Source organism: Drosophila willistoni (genome assembly GCF_018902025.1).
Source record: "Drosophila willistoni isolate 14030-0811.24 chromosome 2R unlocalized genomic scaffold, UCI_dwil_1.1 Seg167, whole genome shotgun sequence".
NCBI classification, from domain to species: Eukaryota; Metazoa; Arthropoda; class Insecta; order Diptera; family Drosophilidae; genus Drosophila; species Drosophila willistoni.
The window spans coordinates 22,965,661-22,986,132 of NW_025814050.1; the positions used below are offsets into that span (position 1 = coordinate 22,965,661).

The 20,472-nt window shown below is 37.8% G+C and overlaps 6 protein-coding genes across 7 annotated transcripts; 2 read left to right on the forward strand and 4 right to left on the reverse strand.

Annotated features, from left to right (window-relative positions):
- Window positions 1-3: 3 nt before the first annotated feature.
- LOC6648237 lies at window positions 4-595 on the reverse strand. The gene is made up of 2 exons (XM_015177280.3): window positions 394-595; window positions 4-321 (listed from the first exon to the last, which is right to left on the reverse strand). Exons 1-2 carry the CDS (start codon window positions 401-403, stop codon window positions 59-61), a joined length of 273 nt encoding a protein of 90 aa, XP_015032766.1. The 5' UTR covers window positions 404-595; the 3' UTR covers window positions 4-58.
- A 639-nt stretch (window positions 596-1,234) lies between these two features.
- LOC111519265 lies at window positions 1,235-2,600 on the reverse strand. Of its 2 annotated transcripts, none has more exons than XM_023178930.2 (2): window positions 1,738-2,600; window positions 1,235-1,671 (listed from the first exon to the last, which is right to left on the reverse strand). In XM_023178930.2, the coding sequence occupies exons 1-2, from the start codon at window positions 2,584-2,586 to the stop codon at window positions 1,453-1,455; spliced, it is 1,068 nt and encodes a 355-aa protein (XP_023034698.1). In that variant the 5' UTR covers window positions 2,587-2,600; the 3' UTR covers window positions 1,235-1,452. The 2 variants fall into 2 exon arrangements, with proteins under 2 accessions (XP_023034698.1, XP_023034699.1); XM_023178931.2 differs by having other exon boundaries at window positions 1,235-1,676.
- A 5,127-nt stretch (window positions 2,601-7,727) lies between these two features.
- On the forward strand, window positions 7,728-9,202 carry LOC26530233. Its single transcript, XM_015177279.3, has one exon. It carries the CDS (start codon window positions 7,776-7,778, stop codon window positions 8,841-8,843), a length of 1,068 nt encoding a protein of 355 aa, XP_015032765.2. The 5' UTR covers window positions 7,728-7,775; the 3' UTR covers window positions 8,844-9,202.
- LOC6651822 (protein fuzzy homolog) lies at window positions 9,147-10,751 on the reverse strand. The gene is made up of 3 exons (XM_002074215.4): window positions 10,576-10,751; window positions 9,368-10,482; window positions 9,147-9,305 (listed from the first exon to the last, which is right to left on the reverse strand). The coding sequence occupies exons 1-3, from the start codon at window positions 10,651-10,653 to the stop codon at window positions 9,248-9,250; spliced, it is 1,251 nt and encodes a 416-aa protein (XP_002074251.2). The 5' UTR covers window positions 10,654-10,751; the 3' UTR covers window positions 9,147-9,247.
- A 457-nt stretch (window positions 10,752-11,208) lies between these two features.
- On the forward strand, window positions 11,209-16,043 carry LOC6651791 (exportin-1). The gene is made up of 7 exons (XM_002074217.4): window positions 11,209-11,399; window positions 12,073-13,787; window positions 13,843-14,213; window positions 14,282-14,761; window positions 14,834-15,166; window positions 15,229-15,594; window positions 15,671-16,043. The coding sequence occupies exons 2-7, from the start codon at window positions 12,269-12,271 to the stop codon at window positions 15,818-15,820; spliced, it is 3,219 nt and encodes a 1,072-aa protein (XP_002074253.3). The 5' UTR covers window positions 11,209-11,399; window positions 12,073-12,268; the 3' UTR covers window positions 15,821-16,043.
- An 876-nt stretch (window positions 16,044-16,919) lies between these two features.
- Window positions 16,920-19,694, reverse strand: LOC6651786 (alpha-N-acetylglucosaminidase). The gene is made up of 3 exons (XM_002074218.4): window positions 19,316-19,694; window positions 18,002-19,254; window positions 16,920-17,946 (listed from the first exon to the last, which is right to left on the reverse strand). Exons 1-3 carry the CDS (start codon window positions 19,580-19,582, stop codon window positions 17,118-17,120), a joined length of 2,349 nt encoding a protein of 782 aa, XP_002074254.3. The 5' UTR covers window positions 19,583-19,694; the 3' UTR covers window positions 16,920-17,117.
- Between the last annotated feature and the right edge of the window lie 778 nt (window positions 19,695-20,472).

Consider the following 20,472-nt stretch of genomic DNA (forward strand, 5'->3'; position numbering starts at 1 on the left):
CCATTTAGGAAGTTATTTGCTTTATTCATTCATTCATTCGGTCATAATCCAAGTATATTTAGCTCGAACACACGGGCTCCCAGGACCATTCGGACCATGAAACGCAATCGTTGGCGGAGGTCAAGAATCCACCATTACCGCATGCAACGGATTCGACGGTGGTGTCACCATTACATTGCCAGTAGTGAGTGGGATCAAAGTTGTTCCTGTAGTTGACTACACCACGAACTCCGGCACAGGAAGCGGGCTTTCCATCAACATTTGGGTTACAGTCGGCCAAGACGGCGGCGACGAATGCCAAGAAGAGGACAGCAATCAGAGCTGGATGATGTGAAATTCAAATTTTGTTGTCCTTGAATACTTAATATTTAATTGTTCATTTTAATAACTCACCAGCTTTCATATTGATCAGAGGAGGGAACTCAAGTGAAACTGAATGTTGGTTAGAAAGTCGAAATGCGAATCTTTATATACTCGTACTTTTGGCCTGGCTTCTCTCTAACTGATACGAAGCTAACATATATTAATACAATACAATTCCGCCGTATTCTTATCTAACGATGTACTTTTTTGTGCTCGTGAATTTGATAACTTCTATTTTAAACATAACATGAAATCGTTTAAAAATAATCATGATTGTTTCCTATCTATATCTTGACATAAAAATCGTGCCAGGTAATTGGAAGATTTGCAAAACGCATTTTTCACCTTTCCAAAAAGGGACATGGAAATTGTATTCGAAACTCGTCCGCAAAAATAAAATCATATAATATAAAAAACTTACATAAGCTAAACTTAATAATTGACCGTGTACTTTAAATGAAGGCGAAGACCGTGAGTGTCCTTATTTTCTTCAGCTTGTCCTTTAAACTCTTGAGTTATTCAAATAAGACTTTGTACTTAAGATTGTTAAGCAAATCTATCTATCCAAATTAAAAAATTTGGGATTGACTTCTCTAAAAACAATATATCTTGTTTTAAGATTAACTGGGATCACCTCGCCTCTTAGTACCATTTCAATTAAATTATAAACATATAAGTTTGAGTAGACTTTACCTAATAGCTTACAAGTATATAGAGAGATTATACTTATCTGCCTATAGAAAAGTGGTTTAAATCTCAAGAATTATTAATGGAAGGATTTCGAATCCAGGACAAAAAATTCAGTAAATAAAATCCTGACGATTAAGTAAGGGCTTATAAGTTCAACCCACATTTGAAAATCCAAGATGTGTTACTTTTTGAGGATACTTTATTAAAGCAAAATCATAATATTTTACATTAAAGATGCTAGTGGTCCAATAATTTGTTAAATACACACACTTGAATTTAAAAATGTGAAAGTTGCCAATTCGATTTGCATTATATGGTCGTGTAGAAGAAATAATAGCTAATGGTTTTGAATTAAATCCTTCCAATTGATTTTAGGTACCCTTGAGCGATCTCCAATCATTATACATATATGTCTTCTACACTTCCAAATGAGAGTTTTATTTTTGGCTCAATACTGGCAACTTGTTTTGAGAAACTATCGGATCCCATCACTGGTTGGGTTTTCGAAATGTCAGTTTCGTGAATTTCCCCAATTCGCTGCTGAGTGTTGGACTTATAGTCAATTTCTGAGACTTCAATGGTTTCATTCGTTTGCCCACTTTTGACTTCCCGCGATGTCTGCTCTAGGAATTGTGTTTGTTTAGATTTAAAGGTATCATTTGTTTTGAGAATAAATCACTTAACTGTTTGAGTTGGGCCATCTGTAAAAAGGCTGCTTTTAGCCGAATAATTTGGTGGTGAATTTGGAGCCGATGTAGTGGGGCTAGGGGCATATTTTGAGGCAGCTGCATCCACAGCTGCAGTGGCCGCAACGGCCAAAGCTCGTCCTAAAGACTCGCAAATAAGTTTTAAATGTTCCACTTGAATTGAAGTATTGGAAGCTGTAAATCTCTGAGGTCTTTCCATCTCTTCTTTAATTGTTCTTTTGTTTACTTTCGATTTCCGCAATCCTTTACGACCTTGTGGAGAACGACAACATCCGCAGCACCTGCAATGCTCATCACCACGCACATCGTTGAAAGATCCTGGAGTGGAGAGTTCTGCTTCGGATTCCCCCTCTAGTTCCGGCTTAGTGCTATCTGGGCAGAACATATACTGCACCTGATAGCATAACGATTGACCTGGACCTGGAGTGGGAGTAGAAGCAGTAACAGCATTGCCAGAATCCTCACTGGAATAGGCTGGTATGGGAATGGGCAAACAACACATGGAAGGAAGAGCATTCATCGGTGGATTTGGACATGAACACTCTTTGCCAACTTGCGCAAGTTCTTGGCGTGGACACACTCCATCTGTCTGTAATGCATTTGGTATACCATAACTAAATGTCAATGGTGGACCTTGTTGTGAGGGTTGAGTCCTTGATGTCATTGGATTGTGGAGTGGAATAGCATGCACGGATATTTGACCTGCTGTTTTAGTTGTTGGCCAGGCTGTTGATGTCGGTGTCATTGGTGTTAAATGTATCGTTACACTTTGCGGCGAATGTGACGATTGCGCCTGCAGATACTCATGCTCCGTGCCATTTGCCATCGCCTCAATGGATTAGGGACGACCAAACATCTAATTTACAATAAAAGAAAGTACCCTTAATTTGATTCGACTATATTAGCCTACTTTGAGGTGAAGTTATTCGGCTCTGATTCGGACTTTTTAGATTGTAGAAAGTGTTTCCATTATTTGACTCCGTTGAGGGTGCCACTGGCTATAAAAGATTCCAAATAAAAATCAATTACTGATTAAAAAAAAACAATAAATAATAACCACAATATTTGAAGTGCCATAATTTTATGCGGGCACATCGAAAGAAAACTGAGGTACTTAAAGGAATATTATTATAATTATGATTGCCCAGCAAGGAATGGCTAAACACTGGATTTGGAATAATGGATGTTAATTTTTGTATTAGATGGATACTAATGATATATGTAGGTACATATGTACATATTTATCAAATGTTTTAAATGCATTGTAAATTGAAAGTCAGCTCAAGTTCTTCAATTATTTACAAAATTTGGAATATTGTAAATTCTTATAGAAACTGGGTATTAACCAAGTCTCAATCGAGATCAATATTAAACAATATCTGATAACACCCAACCTAGTAAAATTCTAGAGTTGTTACCTTTGCCGATAATTTTCGTTTGTTTTTTTTTTTTAGTTGTGATTCACAAACAGTTATAGCCTTTAAAATACTGCAATTCCAAAGTTTTTGGCAAAGTCTGTTGATAATAAAAATGGTCAAGGTAGAAGTTTTTTTTATATAAACGTAAAACAAACAAAGGAAGAGTAAGCAAGTAGTACTGATTCTGATTAAAGTCACATATGTACATATGTATTTCGCATGAATAATGTAAGTTTCGGCTCCTTGATCACTTTGACTGTTGGCCACAAACTCTTTCGGATGACATTGTGGTAGTTCGTTTTGTTTATTTCAAACCAAAGATCGAGAACTTAATAAATCATTTTGTTAACTTATCTGCCCACTAGACGAGGCTTCTTGGTATTAGTTGAGTGGAATACTCCAAAATGGCGATTAGAATTAAGATTGTAAAACTCGCCTAGACGTAGAGGCAAGTCGTGGTGGCAATGTTCTGTACTTCATTCATTCAGTGCAATTTCAGACCCTTTTCAAAATAAGATTGGCTCATTCTCTACTTATGTCAAAAAATGAAACGATTGGCATCCTTTTGTGTTTTTTTTTAGGTTAAGTTTAAGGTCATCTAATCAAATCAATGTGTACTTTTTTGTTTTTATAATACTTATTATAAATTCATTGAAGTATAGGTTGGAGTATGAATTATGCTGAAGAATGCTTGGGCATATGTCTTTTATTGGTTGGACTAATTTCTTAGTACTAAAACAAACATAAAATGCCATAAAAAGACGAGAATATGATTTTAAACTTCAATTTGGAACCAAAAAAAAAACTTATGTTAGCCTTTTTATTAACCTCGAGCCGGCAAATAAAAGATTATTTAATTTTAATATTTTTATTTGTTTTATTTATTTACACCATCTTAATATACATATTTGTTTTATTGAGTATTAATTTTCTACTGCAAGTATTTTCTGCTTCTACAATATTTCATTAATTTATTATTTATGCTATTTATATATTCAGATTAGAACAGAAAGAAAAGTTTAGCAAACACTCTATAATTCACATTTATTCAGATTTATGATATATGTACATCCAGATACCAAAACTCTTCCTGATTTAGATATGAAGGCTATATGCCTATCCTATGTATCCTAACGAAACAATTTACTTTTTAATTCAAGGCATCGTAACCTTTCTGAGGTTAAATTTGTTGTTAGAAAATGCAATCTATAGATAAATGTTTCTTTTTTGATGACCTTTGTCAAGCAAATATTTCTAATTTCTATAGCTGGCACACCTTGCGTATACGTTATTATCAAGCAAAATAATTGCAGAAGACCTGACCAAATCATGAATTGAATAAGTGTGAGTTAGACCTACCTTAATATGACCATATATACATGTGTGCATTTTAATTAAAATATATTATATTATGTCACAGACAAATTTATTAGCCACTGATCATTATATTTATTAGCATTGAACGAAAATTAAATATAATGCTGCGACACATAATTAATTGAGAAGCTGTCATTAAAAAGATGGTTTGCTGATAATTGTTATCTTAATTAGGCATTTAATTTATAAACTTCTAATGCGTTTTTTTCTTTTTATGAATGAATCTAATCAAATGAACTGCGTAGATGCCTGTAAATAACTTGTTTACTCGAGCAGGAATTTATGAACCAACTGATACTGGACGATTAATCCCAACAGTTCTTAACTTACTATACGCAGTATTAACCTGCTCTATCTATCTATCTACACCCACGACATATTCTTGTACTTATTTTAGAGTTTCGGTTGCATGTCGTCATGTTGATAAAAGGCTACCGAAAATATGTTCCCCTCTATGCCACTATCAGTGTTCTGATAGCAATTCCACGAAAAACGTTTAAGATTCTCAAAAAAAAAAAAAAAGAAAGGTAAAAAACGAAAAAAAGAACAAGACACGTTTTGATAACAATTGGCACAAGACTCAAGGTGCAGGAAGCATTCTTTTTTTTAGGGAATGAATGAGGAAAAAGAATTGTTTATCGTGGCGCCATTTCCGTTTCAAGTGCAACATCCATGTATATCTAAAATTGTGATATTCTTCTGATTTTCTTTAGATTTCGAGTGCAGCCATGAGAAACGGCGATAATTTCTTAACCAGCCCTAACAATATGATATTTTGCATTGCCCCTTTTTGGGGCAAAGATTTTATGGCAAGTGAACAGACAAGACGGTGAAGCGTCAACCTCACCTCGCTATCAACATAAATATTTCATTGTACTTGTATTAACCAACTACATTGAGTGACGTTTACGTTAATTTAATGAAAATCAAGCTAGTCTCGAAGGAAAGTGAAAATTCATGCAACTAGCGAAAGAACTTGCCAGCTGGCGACACTAATTACTCAACGTTTCAACTTCGAATCCAGCCAAGCGAACGAACGAACGAACCTGTAACAATTTCAGTCTCAAATTGCTCAAAGCGCAATTTGGCGCCAGAGACGAAAAGTGACTGAAATCCCTTTGAAACTTTTCATAAAGTCGTTGACTCAACCCAACTGGGTCTTAGTCGTAATGTTGCTAACCAAAGTAAAACTACTTACAGCACTTTGTGCTTACATGGGTTGCTTGAGCCTGTCAATGGGCCAGGCTCTCCAGGAGGGAACTGTTGAGGCAATAGTCAAGCCAACTCTTCCAGTGGATTTGCCAACTGCCAAGAGTTTTGAACCATCCAAGGAGATCTACACCACATCAGGATCAATACAAGAATCTCATAGATCGTTAAGCGATAATACAGGAACAGATACAGTCTTTATACCAAAACCTGTTAGTGGAGCACCTGCTCCTTCCGTCTCTTTGGGCAGTGTCGGTGAAAGTTTGGATGCTGCCTACAGCAAGTGGCGCAATGGAATTGGAGATGGATCAGTTGACTTTCAAAAAAGGATTAGTGTGGGTAAGTTCCATAAAAACTAGACAAACGCTAGCATTGGCAGTCCTTATATTAATCATTAATCTTAGGTAGCCAAGTTAAAACAATATTTGTAGATCGGAAATATTGCTGTGAAACCTTCTTTCTAAAAAGCTCTAGAAAAATTTGAACTTTTTTTGATAGATCGACATTCCTAGAAGTGTCTAGACTCCTCACTGGATTGTATGATCTAATCCTATTTCGTAACGTGTATATAATACAAATTTCAAATATAATTTTCATCCTATATTTACCCAATAACTAATATGTACTCGTCCAATCTTTATCGAAATTTCCGGAGCAGATTTAAAGTACAAAAACTGTGTTTCTAATATCACATTTATGATTCTCTCCTCCTCTAATTGTGAACAGGTCATTATGGTGGAGGAATCCCATCACATGGTCATACCCAAAGTGGTACTAGCTATCAAACTGCTCATCATCCATATCCTTATGAATACACTCATAGCAGCAGCAGTGGTGGAGTTGCCGAAGCAGGAGGAGGAGGAGGAGGAGGATCCAATGGTGCCTATTACGGTTCTAGTATTGAGACGGGTATTCCATTCGATGTGTATGGGTCACGGCCAGGTCATGCCCATTTTGGTGGTGCTGGAGGGGGAGAGTATTCGTATGCACCATATCAATATGATGTTGAATCACATGAAGTAGCCTCTCATAAGGGCCCATCAGAGGTGTCCCAGAAAACACTGCTGGCTAAGAGTTTCCTGATTCCTTTGGCTAGTGCAGCAGTTCTGGGCATTGCAGCCGCATTGGTTAGCAATCCCTTGTTGTTGCAATTAGGAACGGTTTCTGGTGTGGGTCTAGCAGGAGGATTGACGCCTGCCATCGTGGGAAAACGCAAAAAACGTGCAATACGACGTGCATATTTCGCACAAATTTAATCGAAACTGTTCTATAATTGTTATGCCATTAAAACAAACAACAAAATGTTAAATGAAAATACATACCACTACCAATACCAATTTAAAGAAGTAATTAGTAGCACAAACTAATTCCAATATCCTGTCGGACAATTTTAGACTATGAATAACGTGTGTAAGTTATAAAATATATAATCTCCGACCTAGAAGATTATATACTGTGTTATGTTTTCGATCAGCATCAATTTAAAAACATATGTCTGGCGGTCGCCCTATCGGTTATTTTTCCCAACACCCGGAGGAAAATAAGCTTCTTATCGATGTAGGTTACACATTTGTACCAGTAGTCTGGCAGATCAGACTACTATATTATATAGTCTATCTCGGAACAATCAGTTTGAAGGGAAATTCAAGCTCATAAATTTCAATATTTTGTAGTATATGTGCCATATACATACATGTAATATATATGGCAACCAAATACTTTCTTTTCGACAAGGATTTTCTCAAAAGATAAAGTTTAATAAAATGCAACATATCTATTATTTTTGCAAAGGATATGGAGGAATATTGTGTACTGAACTAAACATTATTTTATTAAATCGGGGAGTATTAAAATTAAATACAGTTTCAAAAAGTACGCGTATTTTTGCAACAGCTGTTTTCAGCAAACATATCGATAGCTTATCGGTTCCAGCGCGAAGAACCAACTCGGTGATACTTCTCATCACTGACAGTTTTTAACAAAACAAAAAAAATGAAAAGAAACAAAAATCATGAATCGGAAAAGATCAGGGGAAATAAACAATAATTCTGGTGAAAAAGGGGCCAAAAGGTTGTTCCAACCATTGTCGGTGAATGTGCAAAGAGGATCGTCGCAATGCCCGAGTCCATTACAGGAGCACGAACTCCAAAATAAATCAAAACTTTTGGAGAACTCAGAAATTGGTTCACCGAAGAATTTAAATGTCTTCCAAAATAAATCACAAGTAATGGAGAACTCACATTCTTCTACACCCAAGACTGTAAATGGGTTCCAAGATGAATCACAAATGCGTAAGAGCTCTCAAACTTGTACACCCAAGACATTGCAGGCATCTATGCGAAGTCTTCAAAAGACAATAGAAATATTCAACAGCCAAAAGGCCAAGAAGAATTCGCTACTGAACACCAGTTGGCCTGGTTCTAAGTCCAAAAGTAGAATGAAACCTTTGCCAATTTGTGTCTCAGCTAAAAAACTTGGCATATCCCAAATGGAATCGGAGATCAATACTACACAATGCGTGTTAGAGAACCAGAACCAAAGGCCGCAAGTCCTGACACCTAAATCATGCCAAAGATCGTGGCAACGATTTATGTCAGGAGTCCTAAACAGTAACTCCAGTTGTGGCGAGTATTTGAATGACATATCAATTGAAACTACACCCAACACCCAGGTTGCCTTAACTAGTACTTCCAATAATCAGTCGACTCCAAACCCTATAAGAAAATCCACCCCGAAATCTAAACTAAAGTGTGTCAAAGGTGGCTTCGTGGAAGAATATAAAAAGATGCTGCAGGAGATGGATATAGAGCAACGGCAACTAAACCTTAGTCTTAAAAAACCCAGCCACATCGTAATCGTTCTACGCACATGGGAAACAGTTGGCATTAAAATGGCTCTTGTTAAATCGGAGACAGAGCCTGACGCGGGTCCAATAATATTTAGTATAATAATTAATCCGGATTTGGCCGATAGAGTTGCCGCTGGATCACGATTACAATTATATTTCAACGAAGAGCCACTCGAAATGCCAAATAAACAATATTTACACCTGGAGTCAAATAAAGTAATTCTTTTGTAATTAGGTTTAGACCTATATAAGTATTAAAAAATGTGTAGATATACCAATATAACTTGTATAATTGTTATACAATAAGAACAATCAGGTTTTTTTTTCTGTTGAAAAGTGTTTCAAGTTTAATTAAGCGTGAAAAAGTTGATTTTTGTTTACTTATTTTTGTTAGAAAGTAATAATAAATATTGTTAGACTTTAAACTAAAACTTTTAAGTCATTATAACCTCTTAAGCTTATAGTCAAAACCGCAGAGTGAGCTTAGGTAAAGTTACTTTACTTTTCTTTCTTAGTTGTGTTAAGAATTTTTAAATTACATATTTTAATGGACGGAATGTTGTATAATAATTGAAATCATTTCAAGTCTATTTCCTAAAATATGTCAGTCTTTTTTCTCTCAGTCGGCACGATAATCACCAGCAAATAGATTTCTCTTGCAGTATCTTGGCATGAACACGCTGAGCCAGGAATCTGTAAAAGAAATGAACGATTTGAAACGAGTTCTATAATAATTGGACAACCAAAATGCTTACCTTAAGGCATGAGTGGGCACTGCTGCTACAACCAAGAGGAATATTATGTTATTCTGATCATCGGCATGGGCGTAACACTTGTGATAATCAGAGCAGCTATATTGATCCATTATAGATACAGACGATGAAGTGGATGAGATATCTTCCATTTGTTGAATTGCCTGCATAGTTTGATCGAAAAATTGCTTGAGCAGATCTAAGCAAATGCGCTTGACACTTGCGGATTGATTTAGATTTCGGGTGAAAATACTTTTACGTGTATGTCGATTAATTAATATAATGGCCAGGACATTGCCATCGATTTCCAGATTCTCGGGCAGACTGCGTGGCACACAACGTTCAACTGCAGGTAAAAGAATAGCCAATTCATTCAGCTTCATTGCTTGCATATTGAGTTCCCGAAATGATGCATTCTCGGCTCCACAGAGTACACACAAGGCTGCCGAAGACGTTGATGCTATGGGGATGCTTACAAAGCGATAGGCTATATTTGGACTTTTTATGGGCAAATAAACAGGCACATCGTGCTGCAGTGAGGTCGACGAATGCAGCAAATAGAGAAGCAATTCACGATCACTGGTATCTAAATCCCACCAACCTTCTGTGGCTACAGCAATACGATGACCTACCACAAGGCAACAGAATAAAGATCCACAACCACTACTAAAATCATTTAGGCACTGCATCAGCTGGGCATTTTCTGTGGCCAATACGCAATCCGTGTAGCCAAGCAACTGATAGCCACTGCATGCTGCTTCCAATATGACATCAACAATTGGAACATATTTCTTAGAGTCTTTTTTTAGGCGCTCCAACAAGGTAGCATGTGACATTTCATTAGCCCGACTAATGAATAATGAAATTGTTCCGAAAACCAAATCGGCCAGCGATTGTAGTGATTGCTCCGTACCCAAACCACTAGCGCATACAATTAAAGTTATTCCATTCATATCACGCCAAATATAAGTCCATTCTTCGTTGTCCAAGAGATTTGGGCCATTGTTATTGCTTTGTTGGGATTTCGTCTTGTTTGTGGTAGTAGATTCCAGTTGAATGCCCAGCGATTTAAAAAACATATGAAAGCCGTTCAATGAAGCAACAGTTGAGAATGGTAGCTGGTTGTTAATGTTGAACGGGGAAGGGGGCGACACCAAAAATAAGAAGTTAACGTGGGGATTCATTTTATAGTTAAAGTGAACTGTACTCACGTTATCGCAATCTCCCTTTTTACGTGTAAATATTGGCAAACCTCCATTTGTGGTCAAACATAATAAATAAATGGACATTTTTACAGAAAAGTTTTCCTTTTTTTTTTTAAACGGACGAAGAGTTTTCGGCTTTCGGTGTGAGTATTCTCACACTTTGCAACCCTGTGAATACGTCACCAATGAAAGTTATCGATAGCGGGCGCGTGACAATCACAAATATATTTTCAAAATAAAAAGATAACATGCCAACTGTGGCCATCCATTTAAAAGGATATCATAGAACAATGCAATTCAGAAGCGATCCTCAGGGAACGTTTTTTTTTCTATTCAAGAACCTGACAAACTACCAAGGAGTTTTGACTTAACTGTCATAAAGTTTCACTATTATATTAGACTGACAATAAATGCAAAGCAGTGACAACATTATAAATGTCAAATAAGACAGTTGAATGTGGCTACAGGAATTTGGAAGCGACAATTTTATTTATTATATTTTTCAAGTTCGACAGAGATAGACCTTTTTTGGCATTGCTGTGCCTATAATAATTTAATAAAATATAAGTAAAATTTATTTGAAACGCTTTCCACTATACTCAGTGAAAGTCCTTTTGTCTATTTTCTCGGTATATCCTTTATTTATGTTTTGATTTGGTTTTTAATGTTCTTTAAAATTTGCAAGTTGGCAGCACCGTTTTCAAAAGTATCTGTTGTATCGATACTGCGATATATTTTTTTTTTACATCACTAAATCACACAAATTGCATCGTTTTCGCATTGTCTCCGACGTTTTCCACACGCTGTTCTTTTCTGTAAACTGTAAATTGGTAAGTTGAATAAGTGAACATCATTGTGAACATTATTAAATTTGGCTAAAAACATTAATGCAGCTTAAACCGTACAAATAATTAATACTGATGAAATGCCGCCGCAGCAGCATTTGATTCAGATTGTATTGGTGTATTGGTGTGACGTTGTTTGTGGTGTGTGTGTGTGTGTGCAGGCGTTTGTGCGGCGATGTAGATGAGAGGGTTCAATCTGTGAGTGTGTTTGTTTGAGTGGCTGTGTGTGTGTGAGGTTTGCGATATTTCGTTCATACGATTGTTTTTATATGCCGATATTTTACACAGAAGGAAAGTGAGTGTGGTAAATGCAAAAAATTTCTATTGTACAATTTTCTGAAAATAAGATCAGATTTCCATTCGTGCGAACTGTAATTTTATGCTTATTGTATTTTGTTTACAATATCATTCGGGCATAAGCGGTATATTTTTTTTGCAATAGAAAAAATATAAGCGCGCGCACAGAGCAGCCAAGAAAGCGTGCGTTTGTATTTGTATGTGTGTGTGTGCGTGTGTGTGTCCATGTGCATGTGCTGCCTGCATATGTGTGTGTGTCTCCAAAAAAGAAAATAAGAAAATATAAAAAATATGGTTGCCGAAAAACGCAATAAAAAATGTAACTCCAATTTAAGTTTGCTTTCTCTCTGTTTTATTGTAGATCCAGAAGAAGGTCAGACGATCGGCTCAGGACTATTTCAACAAGAACAAACCGCTGATCATCGCCGTCGCCGCCGCCGCCGTCTTATCCAGCTCCTTCAGCGTGTCCCAGCGGGCGCAAACACGAAGCTATCAAAATTAACGCTGACACAACTGCCGAGCGACGCAGACGCGAACGCCGCTTCTATTACAAAACCATGGCAATGGCAACGGCGGCCGCCACCACCACCACCATGCTGACGTCGGATGAGGCCAGCAAGTTGTTGGATTTCACCCAAAAGCTGGACATCAATCTGCTGGACAAGATTGTCGAGGTCGTTTACACATCGCAGGGCGAACAGCTGCGGCTCGCCCAAGACATATTGACCACACTAAAGGAGCATCCAGAGGCCTGGACTAGGGTGGACAGTATACTCGAATATTCACAGAACCAGCAGACCAAATTCTATGCCCTCCAAATACTCGAGGAGGTGATCAAGACACGCTGGAAGGTTCTACCACGACAGCAATGCGAGGGTATTAAGAAATATGTTGTCAGTCTGATCATTAAGACCTCCTCGGATCCGGCTATAATGGAACAGAATAAGGTCTATTTGAATAAATTGAATATAATTCTGGTGCAAATCTTGAAGCGGGAATGGCCACGCAATTGGGAGACCTTCATTAGCGACATTGTTGGTGCATCCAAGACGAATGAGAGCCTTTGTATGAACAATATGGTGATTCTAAAGAATCTAAGCGAAGAAGTTTTCGATTTCTCATTGGGCCAAATCACTCAGACGAAAGCGAAGCATTTGAAGGACACAATGTGCTCGGAGTTTTCGCAAATATTCACACTCTGCTCATTTGTATTGGAGAATTCGATGAATGCCGCCTTGATTCATGTGACGCTGGAAACATTGTTACGTTTCCTAAATTGGATACCACTGGGATATATCTTTGAGACGGCGCTAATTGAGACACTGATCTTTAAATTCTTAAGCGTACCCATGTTCCGGAATGTGACCCTAAAGTGCCTGTCCGAAATTGCCGGTTTAACGGCCACGAATTACGATGAGAACTTTGCAACACTCTTCAAAGACACAATGGTCCAGCTGGATCAGATAATTGGCCAGAATATGAATATGAATCAGGTGTTTCGTTGCGGTGCCGATGTGGAACAGGAATTAGTTCTCAATTTGGCCATGTTTCTGTGTACATTCCTTAAGGAGCATGGCAAACTAGTGGAGGATGCGAAATATGTGGACTATTTAAATCAGGCACTCATGTATTTGGTAATGATCAGTGAGGTAGAGGATGTTGAGGTCTTTAAAATCTGTCTGGAATATTGGAACAGCCTGGTCGAGGACTTGTACAATTCCGAATACTTTCATCCCACTCTGGATTCTTCGCGGCGGCAACAAGTGTATCCGCGAAGAAGGTTTTACGCCCCCATCTTGTCGAAAGTGAGGTTTATAATGATCTCAAGAATGGCCAAGCCAGAGGAGGTGCTAGTGGTGGAGAATGAGAACGGCGAGGTCGTTCGAGAGTTCATGAAGGATACAAATTCCATAAATCTATACAAGAATATGCGTGAGACTTTGGTGTTTCTGACGCATTTAGACTGTATGGATACCGATAGGATTATGACGCTGAAGCTTCTCAACCAAGTCAATGGAAGTGAATTTTCCTGGAAAAATTTAAACACACTGTGCTGGGCCATTGGCTCCATTTCAGGTATGATCAGATCATTCCCAATCAATAAGTTCTTTAATCTCAACAATTGTTACAGGTGCGTTCTGTGAGGAGGATGAGAAACGTTTCCTGGTCACTGTCATCAAGGACCTGCTTGGTCTTTGCGAACAGAAAAAAGGCAAGGATAACAAGGCAATTATTGCATCCAATATAATGTATGTGGTTGGTCAATATCCACGCTTCCTGCGAGCCCATTGGAAATTCCTTAAGACCGTTGTTAATAAGCTCTTTGAATTTATGCACGAAACTCACGACGGTGTCCAAGACATGGCCTGCGATACCTTTATTAAAATAGCTATCAAATGTCGTCGGTACTTTGTCACCATTCAGCCAAATGAGGCGTGCACCTTTATCGACGAGATATTAAGCACAATGAGTAGCATCATCTGTGATTTGCAACCACAGCAGGTAAATTCAAGTCACTGTAAACTTGTATACATCATTTAAATATTTATAAATGTCTCTTCTTTGCCCAGGTGCACACCTTTTACGAGGCTGTGGGCTATATGATCTCCGCTCAAGTTGACCAAATGCAGCAGGATGCTTTAATCGAACGATATATGCAATTGCCCAATCAGGTCTGGGATGATATCATATCACGGGCATCGAAAAATGTGGATTTCCTCAAAAATATGACGGCTGTTAAACAATTGGGAAGCATCCTGAAAACAAATGTTGCCGCCTGTAAGGCCCTGGGACATGCCTATGTCATTCAACTTGGACGCATATATTTGGATATGCTGAATGTGTATAAAATCACATCCGAAAACATTATCCAGGCCATTGAGGTGAATGGTGTTAATGTCAACAATCAGCCGTTGATTAAAACCATGCATGTGGTTAAGAAGGAGACGCTCAATTTAATAGCCGAATGGGTATCGCGTTCCAATGACAATCAATTGGTAATGGACAATTTTATACCACCCTTATTGGATGCCATCCTGTTGGATTATCAGGTATTTCACAAAATATATAATAGCAAATGAAATGGAAAGTTATTAATTTGAATCTTTCTATTTCTCCTGCAGCGCTGCAAAGTTCCATCGGCTCGCGAACCCAAAGTTCTCAGTGCAATGGCCACCATTGTGCATAAACTGCGTCAGTATATCACCAATGAAGTACCAAAAATATTCGATGCTGTCTTCGAGTGTACACTGGACATGATAAATAAGAATTTCGAAGATTATCCCCAACATCGTCTCAGTTTCTATGAACTCTTGCAGGCGGTCAATGCCCATTGTTTCAAGGCGTTCCTCAATATACCGCCGGCACAGTTTAAATTGGTCTTTGACTCCGTTGTGTGGGCATTCAAGCACACGATGCGCAATGTGGCCGACATGGGTTTGAATATCCTGTTTAAGGTAATGATTCCACTTGCGATAAAATGTTTCAAATGTTTTAATCAATTTTATGTGTTTTGTAGATGTTACAAAATCTAGAACAACAACCGAATGCGGCGCAGAGTTTCTATCAGACATACTTTACGGATATCCTTATGCAAATCTTTTCCGTGGTCACCGATACATCCCATACGGCAGGCCTACCGAACCATGCCACCATTTTGGCATACATGTTCTCACTGGTAGAGAATCGTAAGATAACAGTGGACCTGGGCCCCATACCGGACAATATGATATTCATACAGGAATATGTGGCATCTCTATTGAAATCGGCATTTAATCATCTATCAGATAATCAAATTAAAGTCTTTGTCAATGGTCTGTTTAATTTGGATGAGAATGTGCAAGCATTTAAGGAGCATTTGAGAGATTTTCTCATACAGATACGCGTAAGTAGTGATGTGCATGGAAATTGATCTAAAACACTTTGGGTAACGCTCTCTTATTGCGTTTTCTCTTTTGCAGGAGGCCACCGGCGAAGACGACTCTGACTTGTATCTGGAAGAGCGTGAGGCAGCTCTAGCCGAAGAGCAATCCAACAAACGTCAAATGCAACGTAATATTCCAGGCATGTTAAATCCCCACGAGTTGCCCGAGGACATGCAAGATGAATAAATTATTATTGAGTGTGGATGAATGGAATGGAATGGAAGCGAAGCGAATGAGATGATATGAGAGAGTTCGGATGCAAGAAATATTTTTTTTTTTTGCATAATTGTAATTTGATGAGAATGATTTATGAGATGAGATAATATGATGATGATTATGATTCAGATGTATGAGTGTTTCTCTCAATTTGAGAAAAAGTATAAATGTTTGTTTGATTGAATGCATATAAGTATAAACGTTATATATATATATACAACACACACACGCATATACACACACACACCCACATATATATATATATATATATATATATATATATGGATATATATATATGCACCTACATATAGAGTTGCGTTTATGGTGAATGAGTAAGTGATTATATATTGCGCAATTACATACATTAATATGATTAACATATTTTTGCGCATTGTCCTCGACATACAACAAGAAGAACCACAATATTAAAGCAGATCCCCCTCCACCCACACACACACACACATTATAGTTGTAAAACATCGTCGTCTACATTAAAAAAGGCAAAACAAAGCAAAAACAAAAAAAAAATACTGGATAAAACAAAATGATACAACTTTATCGTACTAATATTAAATTAATGATGTTTGTTTGAATATTTTAAATGAGTATAAATGTAGAAATATCTTGTATGAATGAAAATGAGCGAACACACCACAAAAACACACACACACTCTCACATCCACCCAACCCAGCAAAAAAACAAAAAAATAAGAAGAGCAACCAGCAACCGTAGCAAGAAGGATTGAGAGTATAATTAATTTAAATCTAATTGTAGTTGACAGAAGTAACAAATTATATATATAAATATGTAAACATTTGCATAAATTTAGCATTAACAACAACAACAACAAGGAACAACAATAAGCTGAATGATGAAGTTCTAGAGAGATAACCAACAGTGAAGTTGCAAAAATAGAAAACCCCTCAAACAAACCCCCCTTGCCTCTTTCCTAACAAGAAAAAAACAAAAATCAAAAAAAAAATTTATAAACCTCACACACCCACAGAGACTCGGACACACATACAAATAAAACATAAAACAAAAGAAGAAAAAAGAAACAAAATGAAATAACCATAGAAATGCATATTTGATGATGATGATGATGGTTGAATTTTTACATAATTAGTTTGTACATTAATTTAAAAAATAAAAATCAATTAAAACTACATAAGACCAGATAAGATCAATTAGTAGCTATGCCCAAGAAGATACGAGGTTTAATCACATTATTTATTATATTCTTATACACCATTATCTTTTGATTTTTCATTTATATGGCAACTGCAAGCGATTATTGTGCAAATACTTGGTATCTTTTGTATACTTGGACCATTTCTCAAAAATATCCTGTGAAATGAGCCAAGGATCACCTGAGGGCCGAACAGGATATTGTTTGTTCATCTTACTGAATGGCTTTTCAATTTCCTTCAGCACATGTTGCTTATATGCACTGGCATTGAATGGTTGATTTGATTGCAGGGCAAGAGTCACATCGTCCAAAAAGCGGGCCCAACGTGGTCTATAATAATCACTGATCATGCCCGACCATTGCTTGCAGGCGTAGTCCAATATCTCACCATTGGGACCCCACGTGGTGATTTGATTGCGGGCATTGAACTCAAAATTGGATTGATCCTCGACAGTGGGGGCCAGTAGCTTTGCAGCTTCCAGCCATGTGCCTAGCAAGAAATTTGATCCACTGCCCAAAATGCGCTCCAGATCGTCTAGTAATTCCAACAACTTGTTCCCCAAATACACGAAGCGAGCCAATTGTCGTTTACGATAAGATGAATTCAAATTGACATACAATTGATCCGCTGTGATCTGAAGATATTGACGCGTAATGTCCACCAGATCATGCTGATAGATATCATATCTATTATCGTCCAGGGGAATAATACTCCTTGCACTCAGCATCAATTGCCACGCCTCCAACACATGGGTGACATTATACCAGGTGAATGGCGACAAATTAATGGCCGGTCTTCTGGTTATTGTATACTTTCCTCGCATCTTCTGAAGCCCGTGAAATGTGTAGACACTGGTCCGCAGGAGCTGCCAGGCTTGGTTAAGACGCTCATCCTGAACTCCATATCTGAGCAATTGGAAAAATATATAATTTAAATAGTTTTTGGCGATGAAAGTCTTACCTGGTCAGGGCGAAATGAGTGAACCATCCCGCCGAGTCCAGTTTTCGATCACTCCAACCGCGTTCCAGAGCAAAGGAATACATGACATAGTTTTGTCCAATACCTTCAGGTGTAATGCCTGCTCCCACCATGCTACTATTTGGCATTTGCCGCGCCAAGTCCATGCCCGAATTGACCAGTTCCACGGATCCCAACATTCCGAGGGTTCCGCCAAAATTGTGCAACATGCACCAAACAAATGGTTGGCCATAGTATGACTTGGTGCGTTGATATTGTGGAAATTGCTCACTCTGAAGATCCAAGACGAGTAGATTCCCCTGGGGGACAGCTGTGAGAAAAGCCTCAATGAGCTCATCGGTCCAAAAGATATTCTTCACAAACATCCAGCCCTGCAGTAGCCAAATGGCTTTGGGATCAACTTCACGCATGGAAGCATAAATTGCAGCTGCTGTGGATCGCATAAAATCTGCCTGGGACACAGGCGGTTCCAGTTCATTGAAGGGATCACAGAAGAATATATGATTGGAGCCATAACGTTGGGTCACACGACGCAGAAACGTAGTGGCCAACTGGCGAAAGAGTGGCTCCTGCGGCTCCACAAAGAGATCGCAACAATAGGCATTGGGAAAACGATTCCAGCGTTCTGTCTCGGTGAAATTGGCTTGGGGAAAAATGCGTCTCAAGGCGCGGGGCACATGGCCAGCAAATGCCGGCAATGCCACACTAATACCCAGTTCACGTTGTGCCTGGATAATCTGCTGTTGCAGCAAATACTGCAATCTCCGGAACTCCGAGCCTCCACCCTGATTAGGTGATCCGCCGCCCCATCCTCGTATGTTGCCCATGCGCTGCCATGGCTGAAATGCCGGACCCGCGAAATGCGCTTCAATTTCATCCAAGTTAAGACCGAGTTGTGTGTAAATATCCTGCCAAATGAACTCCTGGATAGGTGCTATGGTCAAACTGATGCCCATTAGAGCCATCCAATCAATGTTGCGACGCCATTGCTGGAAATTCCACCAGGCGAAACTGTAGCCCCAAGTGCAGACATTCTGATAATAGATAATGGGACTCGCCGACGTGGAGCTCATGCTCACATTTGGCAAATGTTGATTGACCGGCAATTCAATGGTCATCTTAAACCAATCCACATCCTTATTTAATTGGTATTTAAGATATTGATGGAAGCCCTTGCACACAGATGTTCCATCCCAGCCGGCTATTAGAATCTTACCACTGTCCAACATACTGATCTACAAAGAGAATTGAAAATTTCACAGGAGCATTTTCATTGGATGCAAGAGGGATGTTCACCTGAAAACTCCGCACATCGAGCAGCCTATTGACCTCAACCTCAAACGACTCCGACGCTTTTTTACCAATTACACGTTTAATCACATCTCTGGCAGCCTGCTCCTGGACATCTGGTGAAACATCCGGAAAAACATGACCAGCCAACTTGGGGCCCAATGCGTCGGCGACGTCGATGGCGCCATTGTACGAATATTGAGCAAGGCCAAGGTCAAAATGATTAATCAAGAGACAGATCAAAATGCAGCTCAAATTTAGCGCTCCGACCATGACTGCGATGCAAACACAACTGACAACCCAACCCCGTGCTCTTGAATTAAGAATCTGTCTGTGCCTCTTAAATTTAGACTCATTGAAATGACGGGGAGGGGTAGGTAGGGGTCGTCGTTTCTTATCGGTTAGATGCTGAAAATGTCAATCGAATCGAATGTCCGGCTAAGTAGGCACTTAGGTCTGTGTATGAATAAATATTCTGAGCAAATTATTATTGTAATTTTCAAAGTTTGGAATTTACAAAATTAAACAAAATATATGAGACTGAAAAATTTGTAAATCAAATTATATACATAAAAATTATCCAGAAAAATTTCAGTGCTGTTTTTCAGCTATTTGTATGATTGGAAAAACTAATGGATTACCCTGAATAAATTTAGAAATAAAATTTGAAAGCAAAAATGTTAGCTCAAATTAATTAGCTCAAGCTAAAGTAAAAATTTAACAAATAATTGAGCGAAAAGCATATAATAATAAATTACAAAATTCAATTTTTTTTTTTTTTTAAATTTACAATATTTGTTTAAGTTTGAATCGCAATAAACCCTTTGGTTAATTATTCAGCTTGGGCTATATTTATATAAAACGATTTTAAATTAAAAGATCAAAAGTTTACAATGTCCGTTTAAATTTTATTGCACAAATTCTTTTCTTAGGCACTAAAAAATAATTTTATAATGTATAATAAATTATTTCATTGGTTTAGTTTTTCTTCTTTTCTGTGGTTTAAATCGCAAAAATTGTGTGTTTATGTGTAAATTATTTCTAACAACTTTAATAACAATTATGCAATAAAAAATATGCGGAATCATAAATAAATTGCAAAAAAAATAAAAGCCTTGGCCAACAATGAACTACAATTACATATATATATATATATATATATA